This window comes from Apteryx mantelli, chromosome 17 (genome assembly GCF_036417845.1).
Source record: "Apteryx mantelli isolate bAptMan1 chromosome 17, bAptMan1.hap1, whole genome shotgun sequence".
NCBI lineage: Eukaryota > Metazoa > Chordata > Aves > Apterygiformes > Apterygidae > Apteryx > Apteryx mantelli.
In genome coordinates this window covers 11,026,048-11,039,808 of record NC_089994.1, presented here as the reverse complement: position 1 = coordinate 11,039,808, position 13,761 = coordinate 11,026,048, and the positions used below count along the sequence as shown (strand labels likewise).

General features: G+C 50.3%; 1 protein-coding gene across 13 annotated transcripts in view; it reads left to right on the top strand.

The window, feature by feature from the left end:
- The window catches only part of FBRSL1 (fibrosin like 1), a 556,885-nt gene extending 553,712 nt beyond the window's left edge, over positions 1 to 3,173 (top strand). For 11 of the 13 annotated variants that reach the window (XM_067307137.1, XM_067307140.1, XM_067307147.1 and 8 more), the window contains one exon: positions 259 to 3,173. In XM_067307137.1, the coding sequence (XP_067163238.1) occupies positions 259 to 1,492 (1,234 nt within the window). In that variant the 3' untranslated portion in view covers positions 1,493 to 3,173. The remainder of the gene's footprint in view (positions 1 to 258) is intronic. The other 2 variants (XM_067307149.1, XM_067307150.1) reach the window with 1 other exon arrangement.
- Positions 3,174 to 13,761: the final 10,588 nt, after the last annotated feature.

Below are 13,761 nucleotides of genomic sequence, written 5' to 3'. Positions count from 1 at the left end.
GAGCTGATCTTTCTCCAGAGGTGAGAATGTACTGTTCTTTCATGTGCGTCCCCAATTTATTCCCCATCTTGTGGACATTTAACATTTTTTCAGAACCTTAAAAGCAGGTAGGGCATTTCTTTAGTGTACTACCACAGCTATAGCTGATGCTAGCAGAGCTTTTCAAATCATTTTCAGAGCAGTCTCTGTTCTGCATATCCAGCATTGCATGCATGTTTATTCACACCAAACAAGAAGGTATTTTCTGTCTTTATACAGAGACCTCATGGATAAAAACAGACATTCAAACAGATCCTCACCGGCATCAGCTCCAGTGACGCATCAGATAAGCAATCTCATCCGCAGCAACAGCCAAACTTCCAGCGATCCCATCAGGCAGGTCAGCCTTGGTGAAAGGGAAAGGTCCAAAGAACCAGAGAGAGAGCACCCTGACCGGCTGAGAGAGCCACCTATAGCAGAACACAAGATTAAAGAGAGCCGTTCCCCAGTGAAGGAAACTCCAAGCCATGATAAGAGACCCTCTGAGGACAACACAAAGCCAGTAATCCAGTCTGTATCCCCATACAGCAAACCTGCACTAAGTGAGAGCTTGAAGCTTACCAATCTAATGAGCAAGGAAATGGAGAGAAAGACAGAGCTTCCCAGTGACCTCCAGAAGATTAAGAATGACATCAAAGTCAAAGAGGAGAGGAAGGAAGACAGTGATGTACTGGTGGTAGGATCTGAACCTTCCCAGCACTCCCGATCAGTGGAGCATCCCCCACCACCTACTTTGCATGGATTATCATTGCCTCACTCGATGGCTGCCTCTATGCCTATCTCCATGGGCAGTGTTCACCAGATGAACAACATGAATGTGCTGGACCGCAGCAGAATGATGACCCCGCTCATAGGCATGAATCCTTTGTCAGGAAGAGAGAGGCTGCCACACCCTGGATTTTCTTGGGACCCTATGAGGGACCCATTGCGAGATGCCTACCGGAACTTAGACCTGCACCGTCGGATGGACTTCCAGCTCCGGACGGATCCTATCCACAGGTTCCCTACCACCTCTGGATTTTACGACCATGAGCGTTCTTATAGAGACAGGGAGCCACACGACTATAACCATGAAAACCTTCTTGAAGCCCGCCGAGAGCAGGAGCGGTTGCGGCAAGTGGAGGAAAGAGAGCGCTTGCACTTACGGGAAGAACTTGAGCGTGCCAGAATGCACCACTTGCACTCGTCCCCTATCGAAAGTCACCTGGCACACGTGCCATCCTTCATGCCTCATTTAAGCGGGATGCATTACCCCAGACTGAGTCCATCCACTGCCATGCACAATGGGATTTTAAACAGGAACCCACCAACCGCAGCGCTGAGCGCCCCACCGCCTCTTGTACCAGCGAGCAGCACCAGACCTGCCTCCCCACGCAGGACTACTCCACTCACAAACTCAGAGTCCAGGGACTATTCCCCCTCTAGGAACCCCAAAGAAGTAGAGGCACGATAGTCCCCAACATTGAATTTTAAACTCGCCTGTACATAAAACAAACAAACAAAAAAAAACAAACAGGAAAAAAAAAACAAAAAACAAACCTTTTACAAAATGCACTGCTGTAAACTTTTTTTTTTAATGTAAAATTTGTAGAAGTTAAGCACATTTCCATAAATAATGGGGTCGGGGATGCAGACTTTCCAACAAGAAGGTTGCTGAGAATGGGAATTTAATATATAGGTATTGATTTTTGGTTTTGTTTTTTGTTTCTGTGCTAAAAAAAAAAATGAGTTAAAAATATCAAGTTTGTACATTTTTTCCCAAATGTGAGAAACATTTTTAATGGATTTGTATTTTTTTTAATTTTGTGCTCTTTATTCACTTAAAAAAGAAGAAATTTTGCTTTTGTTTTTAGTTAAATTTGCATTTTAAAGGCCTCAGATCCTTAAGAAAAAATACCCAGGGTTTCTTAAAAGTATTATTTATGGAAATACTGTAGTTTTACAGTCCACTGTGAGGTTCCCTTCTGAGGCCAATTGATCACTTACCTTGGTACTTTGGAACCGAAGTTACAGATATATATTAAAATATTAATAATAATAATAATGTACAAAACTGTTTGTTTTTTGCCTTATTATATTATGCAGAAATTTAAGAGGAATTTTTTTTGACTTCTTGTTTTAAACAAAAAAAACAAAGAAAACAAACTGTAAATATTCTGTTAATATAAATGTACACCAATATTAAATTCTTAACATAGGTAGACTTTATAAAAATGGTTTCTAGAACCACTCTGGTTATTTGTTAACATGGTTACAACTCATACTCTCGTCACAGTCAGAAATTCACACTCAGAAAGCTAAGTACGGCATATATACTTCAACTATGCAAGAACTCGGAGGCAGGTCTTAGTGGATGTTGGGGGGAGGAAGGTTTTTAAAAAAAAAAACACAACCCAAAACAACCAACTCGCAACGATGGAGACAGAATGGAAGTGGCATGTGAACAGGAAGAAGGATGCTTGTGTTTAACAAAAAAAAAAAAAGACTGAATTTTTTTGTACAACACAAGGGACAGTTCGTCAAGGAAAGAGAGACACGCTCCTGGAAGGGAATTTTGGTTTCCTACTTTTCAAGCTGGCAAAAGCAGATGGAACTGGCACAGTACCATGCGGCAGACCCTTTCCTTATTTTTTTTCCTTTTTTTTTCTCTTTTTTTGTGTTGTGGGCAGGATCGCTGGCAAGCAAGGACAATTTTCCGTGGACCCCTTGTGCTAATTGTGCAGTGTTCTTATTGGAATCTGTATACAAGACAAAGTAGAATTTTAGGAGTGCAAAAAAAAAGTCTAATGGTTGATTAAAAAAAAAAGAAATTCTGATATATTATCTATAGTACATGAAGACCATAAGCAAATGTTTGTTTCAGTGTGGTTCTGCCTTGAACTGCTTTTTGGCATGATTTATTTTTTATTTCCAATTTTACTTTTCATCCATATGTAAATTTTGCCATGTTTTACTTGCTGTACCATCCCCCCTCCCTTATTTTATTTTTCAGTGTCCATGTTTTATATATCCTGGGCTTTTTCTCTCTAGTTAATTCAGCCATCCGCTACTATTTTCTTGGCTCTGTAACTCTTGTTTCCCCCCCCTCCCCGTCCTCCCCCCTGCACCCCCTGTAATTTTAAACATTCAGTTTCCTTGTAGATCAATGAAGATAAATACAACATTGATTTTGGATGAAAAAGGTAGTTGAGTGTTTGTGTGTCGCAGCCAGCCCTGTTGACTCGGAGGCTAATGGTTTATCGACGGCGGCTCGGAGGGGGCCGCGCTGGGCCGCGGGTTTCGGGGCGCCGGCGCGAGGGCGCACGGACGCACGGACGCAGAAGGGAGCAGCGGCTCCGTGCAACGGCTCGCCCGAAGGAGCTGTGCTGCCGGCGCAGCGCAGGGCAGGCGCGGCCCAAAGCGCCGTCCTCCGGCTGCCCTTTCCCTCGCTTCCCAGCTTTTGCGTGCAGGCTGGGAGCGGGCGTCCGCAGGGGACCTGGAGGTGTCGCGAGCCCCCTCCCTCCCTCCCTCCCTCCCTGGGGGGCGGCTGCGTTTTAACAGCATGTCACAGCTTCTGTTTTTAAGTTTGTGTGTGACTAAATTACCGAGCATAAAAAAATAAAATGAAATAAAATAGCAGGGTCCTTAATGTGATGAAAGGAGGCTTAAAACAAAATAGGCGTTAAAAATCAGCACCTGTTCTGCCGGCTGAAATCGGAGGAACGTGTAACACATGGTGGAAGTGAAAAATATGTTGGTCTCGACATAAAGTAATGCTGGCTCCGGGGGATTGTAATTCTCTCCCGGGAGCGTCGCCCAGCAGCCCGTCCTGCTTGACACCACCCCAACACCGACCCGAATGCACGAGCCTCCCTCCCTCCCTGCCTCCCTCCTTCCCTTCCCTTGGAAAGCACAGAACTGCATCTTCCCGGGGCGGGCAGGTGTGAAGAAGGGGGTTGTCCGTGCCCCCCTCAAGACCATATGAACCATACGGTTGGTCCACGTAAGATGTGAAAAGTGAGCATTAAATCAGTGCCGGAAGAGGCCGTCGTGACCGATGTGGTGGCAGTCGGAATATTAAAAGAAAATCAGTGATCTGCCATTTACTGTACGCAGAGGCATTGCTCTTGCGGTTTCAGAGGACGATCCATCAATACCGGCGCGCTGCACTGGGATTCCTATGGAATTACACAGTGCCGTGTATCAGCCTGCTCAGGAAATGGTATGTGATTAATGGTATTATTACCTAAACACAGAAACTAATTAATTCAGCCTTATTCCTTTAAGCTACCCCAGCTGAGCCTTCTTCTGTTCAAAAGAACTGTTACAGAAGGGCTTTCTGGGTTTTTATGCATTTCTACCACTGTTAAGCTTTCATTCTATGCAATTTTTGCTATTTTTATTCTGCTTTTGGCCTTCTCCCAAGAGATCCCCTCAGCCATTGACAACGGGTGGGATTTAGCAAGGCAGGGAGTGCTCGTGGGAGGAAGCGGATGGGATTTGCAAGGTTCATTGCTTGCCTCGGGCAGCCTGTTTTAGACAAGGTGCTCTAGAAAGAGTAAGGAAGAATACCAGTGCTTGCCCTGCCATTACCTTTCACCTGAAACCCGATGTGATCCATCACCGCGCTCGGTGCAATGAGGTTTGTTGTGCGCCGTCTTCAGTTAACGGGTCACGGTTAAGAGCAGCCGGGTTGGGGCTGGTCTGTACAATAGACAAATAACCAGGAGATCGGGGGTGCAGGAAAAGGCCAATCGCTGCATCTGTAATGAATCCTCAGATGGCAAAAAGAGCTATTTTTTGACAAAGAGATCTGTAGAACCCTAGCTTGAAAACAAGGGTTTTTTGCCTACCTAAAACAAGCATATGGGAAGTCTCCCTGCCAGCCTTTATAGGTATCCTACATATCCAGAGTTACCTGCCGGTGAGCCCGAGTTCAGAAGCGTTGACGCAGATGCCTCCGAGGGCTCCTTGGAGCAGCCTGGGCTGTCGCTCTCCAATTTGGGACGCCGATGTCTTCTGGGCTGGCGCTGCCCCACCGCGGCTGGAGCTGCTTCCCGCACGTCGGCGTTATGGGGATGAAGAGCTTTCCCCTAACGCTTCATTTATGTCTGTTTATAAGAGCAGTTCGCTTTGGGGAGAGCCTAACTCGGGCCAAAAAGAGAAACGAGGCTTCGGCAAACCAATTTACCACTTAGGCTCAAGTCTCACGGAGCTAATGGCCGAGGGATTAGCTCTGAAAGACGGAGGACGGAGGCAAGCGGTGGTGTCGGCTTGAGAGGCGCAGTCGTGGCAGGCGGAGCAGCGCAGGCCGGGTGAGTCCTCACGGCCGCCCGCGGGAGCCAGGCGCCCGAGACGCCGTCACCCCTACCCACCACCGCGCTGCCGCGCCGCCACGGTCCATGGTCTGCCACGGAGATGCCGTTCCTAGCAACGTGCTCTATTATACGAAACTGAAGAAATAGCAGGGAGCCAGGGATGTCTGCACCAGGCCCAAATTACAGGCTACCGCTTCCGAACATAATGGGGAAAAAAAATCCAAATGGTGGTTTGAAGTTTAACCTGGGGGATATTTTCTCAAGCCCTTCGGAGATGTGTGGCCGAACGAGAGGGGTCGCCGTCCCTTGCCGCGGACCCGCCGCCGACGCACAGCTTGAGCCCGCGGCGCCGGCGTGGCCGAGACCTCCTCGCAGGTGTCCGCACGGCAATTTCTTTGTCTCCTCACAAAATCCTTCTGCTCCATTAAGCTTCCCTAATTGCTGCATTTATCTTCGGCCATTTTCTGCTTGTTCTCTTCCATATTCAACTAGGACATGTCAAAATAGAGCTATACCCGTCCGTGCCTCCTGCGGGAAGGAGCTCTCCGGCAGGCGCTGGATTCTCAATTGGTCATTGAGCAGGTCAGTCATTACCGCGCTCGGATGGCGGCTCGCGTGTCTCGCCGGTCACACCGGCCCGCAGCGACGGCTCGATGTCAGGCCCTTGGCGCTGAGCCTGATGAATAGCTGAAAGGAGAAAAATAGCAGCCTTTTTTTTTGTTGTTGTTGCAAAACCCAACCAGCTTCATCCTCCTCCTCCTCCTCAGACACGTGACAGAAACTCATGCCATGACCTGCAGCTGCCCGTGGTGCCCCTGGAGCAGCGGGCGTATCGGACGCCCAAAGGACGCTTGCGGGTGAAACCGCGCACGGCCGGCGGCGGCAGCTCAGCCTGCAGAAGGCAGGGGTCCTCTGCTGCTTTTCAGGATAACTGGGGAAAAAACAAAACATTTTTCCTCACCCGCCTCATTGGCTTTTCCCGACGGAGCGAGGACCAGCAAGCAAGGACATGTGTGAAGACAAGAGGCCTTCAGAGAGGTTGCTGGAGGACGAGGGCGAGCAGATGCTCACCCGTTGGTAATTAGCTCTTAAGCAGCTTTTGCTCTGCTAGATATCAAAGCACTTTCATTAATAAATATTATTTCAGGCAAGGGAAAACCCAGTTGCACACTGACGTCAGTGACCAGCTTTCCATAAACGCTGCAAACCCCACCGCAGCCCCCCTGAAACCGAGGCGCCTGGGTGCCTAACGTGAGGCACAAGCACAAGGACGTTGTCTTCTAGCGCGCTTGCCTAAGGTGCCCCAAGGGGGCCAGGACGTGGCGCTAGGGCTCCCGCCGCTCCTGTGTCCGGTTGTTTTGACCACAGCGCGGTGAGATGAGATTTCGGTAGCGCTACGACGGCAGCAGCTGCTTCCCGGCGGCAGCCCCTTGCTTTCCAGTGTTGCCCATGAAAAACGTCTCCTTCTCTCAAGCCCTTCCAGCCGCAGCCCGGGAAGGCTGGATTTCGCTCAGCAGCCCCCGGGGACCCTTCCTGCGCTGGCGGGTGCCGCCCGGCCGGCGCAACGGGGATTACAGGCGAGAGAGCTCGGCTGGCGAGCAGGTTCCCGCCAGCGCCTGCGGCTTGCTTTAGGAAAATCACAGGAAAGGGAAACTCTGAGCAAATCCCGTACAAGCCCAGGGTGCTGGCTGTTGTGAAAAGCGCTGGAGGAAACTCGTTTGGGGAAGCTTTTAAGTTTCATTATTCAAAACCCTTCTTTCCATGTCGAGTGCTGTTTTATTTGACTCTAAAAACTCTGAGGTGTGAGGAATTTTTGAGAGATGGTTTATCAAAAAAGAAAGGAACGAAAAATTTTATCTTGGGAGGGGAGCGAGCCTGGCTGCTCGCAACATAGGAGCCATTTCCCGAGCGAGCCCCCGTCTCAGCGGGTCAGGATTTCTCCCCCATTTTCTTAGCGGTGCAAAGAGACTGGAGATGATGGAAATTCCATTTTTGTATCGTACCATGAGGTCAAGATCCCCTTATGCCGTATGTCCCCTCTCTGTCTTGGAGAGGCCTTTCATCTGAGTCAATGGCTCTCGAGCAGAAACGCAGGCACTGCGGTCGCTGTAAAACCCTTTCTGGATGTTTGCTAAATGATTGACCCAGCCAAGGGACCGGTGCGCTGCCCTGGAAGGAGGAGGAAAGGATTTAAGAGTGTCTCATTACTGACTTGTTGAATGAAAAAGTGGAAGAAAATGGGCCTAAAGCATTCTAGGTTCCTTGCTGGAATCTGTATTATTCTTTGCGTTTCACCAATATTGACTGCAAGCTAAAAACCTCACACCTGCCCTTAAGATGCATTCAACCACTTGTGTGTAAATTCCCACAAAATCCATTAAGATCCAGGAAACCACACCTTGCCCATCAGCCAGCAAAGGACTATGAGAAAGAGAAAAAGCAAGTGAATTTCCTGCCGTATCTCGGGAACAAATACTAATACACACCACCGTCAAGGCCACCGTGAAGCTCAGCTGCCTTTCCAAGGGCCTGATCATGTTGAGGGATACTTGGTCATGGATCTGAGGGCTTCCACAGCTACTGCGGAGTGGGAAGAAAAGGACAGGGATTTTACGGGATTCTCAAAACTAAGATGGTGCAGGAGTTTTGGGTTGCTAACGGACATCTAAGAAACTACACTGTGCATGAAAAAAATGTCCAACAAGGCCTCCTCGCCTGCTTGGTGGTTTACTTTACACCCCTTTGGACAGCAGAGGCAATATTAACATTATAATGTATTGTTATGGCTGCTATTTAAAAAAAGCAAACAAAAAGCAAAAAACTTAACTCTCGGCATATGTGACCGGTAGCCCTGAAAAGGTTAAAAGCCGAGCGCTGCTCTTGCGAGGTTTCACAGGCTAGCCGTGAGTCTCCAGCTGGGGAAGCAGGTAACAAAACTGGTGTGGCTGCTCAAGGCGTTGATTCAGCTGGCGGGACGGCGCTGGAGGTCGCAGACAGGCAGATCCGCGTTTCCACGAGCTCAGCACTTTCTGCTGCGTCCCGAGGAGTTTCACCGAGCGAACGCTCCGCAATCTGAAGGCGAAGCCCCGGGCGCGACCCGGCTCCCTTGCACTCAGCTACGGGGTGGATGCAGCCCCTGGCCGGCGCAGCGGGTCGGGAGCAGCCAGGGCTGCCGGGGGCCGCGGCCGGCGCAGAGCGGCGCAGCAGCAGCCGCCGGCGCCCCTTCCCCGCTGCTCCCCGAGCGCACCCGGGGGTATTTGTACAATTGCCGAGGAACCACGTGGCGAAGACGCTGTGCGGTTTTTTTGCCCCCTGCATCCAGCGTGTTCACTGGATGACTTCACGCAGCCAGACGTGGCCAAAAATGTGCCTCTGTGAGCTAATGAATCGGTTTAATTGTCTGCCAAACCTGCGAGCAGCCAAAAGTAACAAATTAAAGTTTACAATCCTGCGGTCTCATTTACAAGGGGATAACGCAGCAACTGTTTATTTTGTGAGATGCTGGAGCGAGGCGGGAGAAAATTACAGTCCCTGCGTAATATTAATAATCATCATCCTCGTAAAAACCCTTTTACCAGGAAGCAGCGGTGGCTGTTCCGCGCCGTCGACTCGCGCTGTTGTCCCAGCCCGCCTGGCGGCCGGCTCGGCGGGACGGGGGCACCGAGCCCCCGGGGCGACACCGCGAGGAGCGCGCTTAACGACGTGCACGGCCCTAACGAGGCAGCCGGAGGGCGACGCTCCGCAGGGCTGCGGAAGATGCCAGGAAAAGTCCCGGTCGGCGTTGCTGGACCGTCCCCTCCAGGCCGGGGTGGAGGTGGGAGCCACAATGCTGGCTCCGGAAAGGCGAGGGTTTGCGAGCCGGGTTTTAGGGACTACAGGGGTCCTAAGCGTGGGAAAACTGCAGCAATTGAGTCTTTTCGCTGCAAAATAGATGAGGCCTGGATGAATACGCTCCGCAGCTGGCCCAACCGCCGTGTCGCCAAAGGCAGCTGAAAGGGAAGGCGAGAGGGGAAAATAAATAAATACGTACGTCCATCCCCGTGAAATGGATCCCTCCCCGTTCAGACGTTTCCCTTTATTTCTTCCTTTTAGCACCAAGGTTATCGGGTCTACCATCACATCCAAACATTTCAGCACTAGCATTGTACGGGATGCTCCCAGGTCAGCGCCTGCAGCTGTAAACTCATTAGTCTTGTCTTTTGTGAGAGAAGAAAGCCTCTTCGTTCCTCTCGCGCCCCTTCCCCCCTAATTAAAATTAAAGTATTTCCTGGCCAAAAGTCATTTCTGCATTCATTCATCTCAATTCTTTTCTGTTTGGATAAACCACCCTCTGGTGCTCCGAGGGTGTTATGTATACAAACTATAAACTCTTAATGGTCCTGCAGTGTGTTATGACTGGCCGAAGGAGCTAAAGCAGCTCTAAAAACGCGGTTCTTGGCAGCGCTGCGTGTGGAGCCCGGGCTCATCGCTCATGTGCAATTAGAGATTAAAAGCGCTTGATGGACTATAGGGGAGACCAGCGCGAAGGGAGATGAGGAGAGAAAAGGCAAACAACGGCTTTTATCTCGGCGCGGCAGGCACGGCTGCGGGAGCGCGGCTGGACCGTCCTCCCTCCCCGGGACCCGCGCAGCGGCAGCAGCGCCCGGCCCCACGCCAGCGCCCGCCGCATCCCCCGCGAGTGCCTGGCCGGGCTCCGCGGCCCCCCGCGGCGATACTTTTCCAGCAAGGAAACCAGGGCACCCCGGCACCCTGGCAGGAGATGCGGCTGCACAAACGCCTCTTGCCAGGGACCTCTGCGGAGGCCCCAAGAACCCACCCACGCTCCCGAAGCCCTGCCGAAGGGAAGCCGCTGCGCTGGCTGCAGACCAGCCCGTCCTCTGATGGACGGGGATGCGCTTTCCAAAGGTTAAACCCTCCGCCTTGGCAAAAGACTATATAGATATATGTTCTTTAATACATTTTTATATACTTCCATACAGACATTTAGAATTTAGAGACTACGGGCACAAAAGCCGGGCTTGAGAAGCGGCTGGTTTTGCAGACCAAGTCTTCAGGCTCTTGCTGCAGGCTGCCCGGGGCTGCCACAGGGATGTGCAGCATCTGGCAGGGCCCACGGCTGCTTTGAGGGTGAGTCAGCCTAAAATGGGGCACCTGGGAGGCTTCAGGAGCCTGCAAGGGTTTGTGGGCGAGGGGAGGGTCTCTTCCCTCGGGAGTAAGGAGGTATTTGCTGGCTGGGGCTCGCAGGGGAAGGTGGCCAGCAGGGAAATGCCTTTGGAGGGGCTCGGGGCTATTAATTTCCAGGCAGCCTGTCCAGTTTCAGGCAGATTTGAAGTGTTGGGCTAGTGTGGGCTGTGTTGGGATGATGGCATGCAAGTGCTCATGTTGCAAGTAGAGGAATGTTTGGTTTTGCGCTCTGGAGAAGTTTAATTTTCTTCGGCTGCCCAGGGAAGGCTCAGGCAGTAAGCCTAGCTGCTCTGATGTTGAACGTGCCTTGGACTGTCTCATGAGAGAATGTGTTTTTCCATGCAATGAAATGCAGTTGTTTAGTTAATAGCGTTTGTTTTGAGCTAAGAAAATGCTTGGTTCCCCCTGGAGGGAAAAGCATAGTGTAGCTGGGGTGAGTGGTCTTGCCCTGAAGGTGAAATGAAAACAGGTCGCCAAGGATTAAATGCCTTCCTTGCCATCACGTTACCCCTGTGTCGGAGGCTTTCGTGCTAACGATCAGGACTTTTAGCAGCTTGATGCCCTTCACCGGGTCACTGGCTCGATGGCAAATTAGGGGAAGGACTAGGTCAGCTGAATTGCCAACGTGGTGTAACTGTGGTGGTCTGGAGAGGTCTCCTATGGAAACAAGGATACAGTTTAGCCTGCAGAACTACAGGAGACCTCAGGCTTTCTTATCTGTATTTTTAAACGTTTGAGCTTCTTCTATGAGGAAAGTGTAAGACTGCTTTTCTGGAGACTTTGCTTTTCCTGCCCACAGCTAGCAAGGGAGCAAGCCAGGGAGCCCTTGCCTGCTCTGCTTGAAGGGTGGCGCTGACTCTTTGTGGAGTTTCATTACAGAAGTCTCAATCAGCCTTTAGAGATTCATTTAAGTGGGTTTTCATGAGCATTAATAGGCTACGGTAGGGCATTCATAGCCAGCTTTCCTCAGGTTTTGCAGAAAGTGGCATAAGTGAGTTTCTTCAAGTATGTGTGATTGCTCATAGTTGCTGAAGTTGATTTGAATCACTTGCTAACAGGCTCACCAATTTAGCCTGATAAATTGTGCATTATTAAATGGGGGAAGGGAACAAAGCTGTGTTCTCCCAGAGAAGAAAACGCAGGATTTCTCATCAGCGCTGATGAGAGGAATTGCTCTTCACAATCTGAGAAAGGCCGTAATGAGCCATTTGCACCTGAGAGCAAAGGTCTGCAGTCTTTTACATTTCTGAACAGACCTCGTGCTCTGAGGCTCCAGTTCAGTTTTCCGGACACAGATATGAGGGCTCGTGCCCGGAGCCAGCCGCGGGAAGGTTGACCCTGCGCAGCAGCACGCAGCCGGGAGTGATCTTGTCTCCATGCTGCCTGTCCATCCTCATTAAGCAACAAGCAAAACCAAGATGTCAATCCTGCCCTTGTTAAAGCTGATGGGAGTTCTGCCTTTCTCTGCGGGAGCACTTACCGACTGCAAAACGGGCATGGAAGAGGGATTCAACCCCTTGCCCTGAGCATTTGTACTTGCTAAAGTAACAAATACGTTTTGGAAGGCTTTTCTCTTTGATGCATTGAATAGAAAGCATCTGCCACGCAGGAAACAACCGTCTGGCTCTTTCAGAAGCTCGTCTCGCTTGCTCTCACCCACGCAACCTGCTTTCTTGCTTCCAGTCATCGAATACGCTTGGGATAGTGTGTTGGGTCGTGGAGCTGGTGCTTAGCGAGCCACTTGTCCCCATTACTGGAGCGATGTGATCATTGCTTCTTTCTGATATTCTGGAATGTATTTTAAGCAGTTTAAATACAGACACCCCAACCTCTGAACCTAGCTGCAACAGCGACGGGCTATGCAAATAACCTGCTCTGGGTTTGCAGGACGCTGAGGTGTAATTAGTGTTTTAATACAGTGTGTAAGCACAGAGCTGGCAGGACCCCGCTGCGGCATCAAGACTGGCATCGTGCTTAAACGTCCCAGCACGCGCGGGGCGGCGCGCGGGGCTCACGCTGAGCTTTCACGCGAGCACCGCGGTTAGCAATGCACTGCCACGCGACAGGCCAGCCCCGCGAGGGCCGGGGGCGCCGCGCTTTCGCGCTCCGCCGCGCGGCCTGACTGATGGCCCCGTGTTAATGAGCTCCAAAGGGAGCCCGGCAAGCCCTTCCCGCTGGAGGCACCGGCCTCCGAGGGAGGGAGCTAAAAGGGGGCAAAAAAGAACAGTGCAGAGAAGGGATAGGCTCCAGATAGCTCCTCTGGGGATGCGAAGGTTGTGCTTGATTAAAAGCAGCGCTTTATGAAAATGTTATTTGCCGTGCTTGGAAGATGATATTCCATGCGTTAAGAGCGTACAGGCAAACCTAATATGCTCCCTGCGGAAAGGGTTGGTGTGTGTGCCTGAGAACGCATCCGATTCCCCTATCTTTGATCCCTTGCCTTTAACAGCAGGGTTTTTCCTCCCTGCATAGAGAGCTTCAACGTTGTCCCAAATACAGAAGCATGCATCCTCCACGGCAATGCGCTGGCATTAATGTGGAAAGGGCCTTTGGACTGGAAAAGTCACAAGAGCAGAGAATGGAGACGGGCTGTCCTGGACATGCGTACGACTGTGATACCAAAATCTCGACCCTTATCTCCTGTACCGAGCTCTCGGGGTGTATTCGTTTCGGGAACTGTCAGCGTGGCTGCCCCGGTGCGCGTGGAATAAGCTTTTCAGGAGGTGAGGCACAGAACTATTTCCAAGTAGTTTGCACTAGACTTTGTCTGGACGTGTTTGGTTTCTAATGCTTTCCCAGAGCACTTGTAAATTTTTATTTCTGCTGAGAGCAGGAGAAACTAGCTGCTGTGGACATAATAAAGTTGATTGTCTACAAAGTTTAATGCTGTTTTCTTGCTCTATTATTTGGCCATTCTGTGTTTGTGCAAAACTCTGTTTTAAAGCTCACTCGGAGCTCCTGGGCTGTGCGAGGAAGAGAAAGGGGAAAAGCTATTTCTCTGCAGTGCCAAAATATACAAAAGTTTTATGTACCATGATGGAAAGTTAAGGTGAAAAGGGCTGGATCTGAGACAAGAAACATTTCTTTAATTTTCTCTTCTTTTTTTAACAGGATTTGCTGTTGCTTTGAAAGCCTCCTGCTATTTTACAGGCAATAAAAAAGAGAGACTAAAAACACTTATTTCCTGAAACTTGCTCGTTTCTTGAGCTCTGTTAAACTGAGCGTGCCTAGCAGGGGGAAG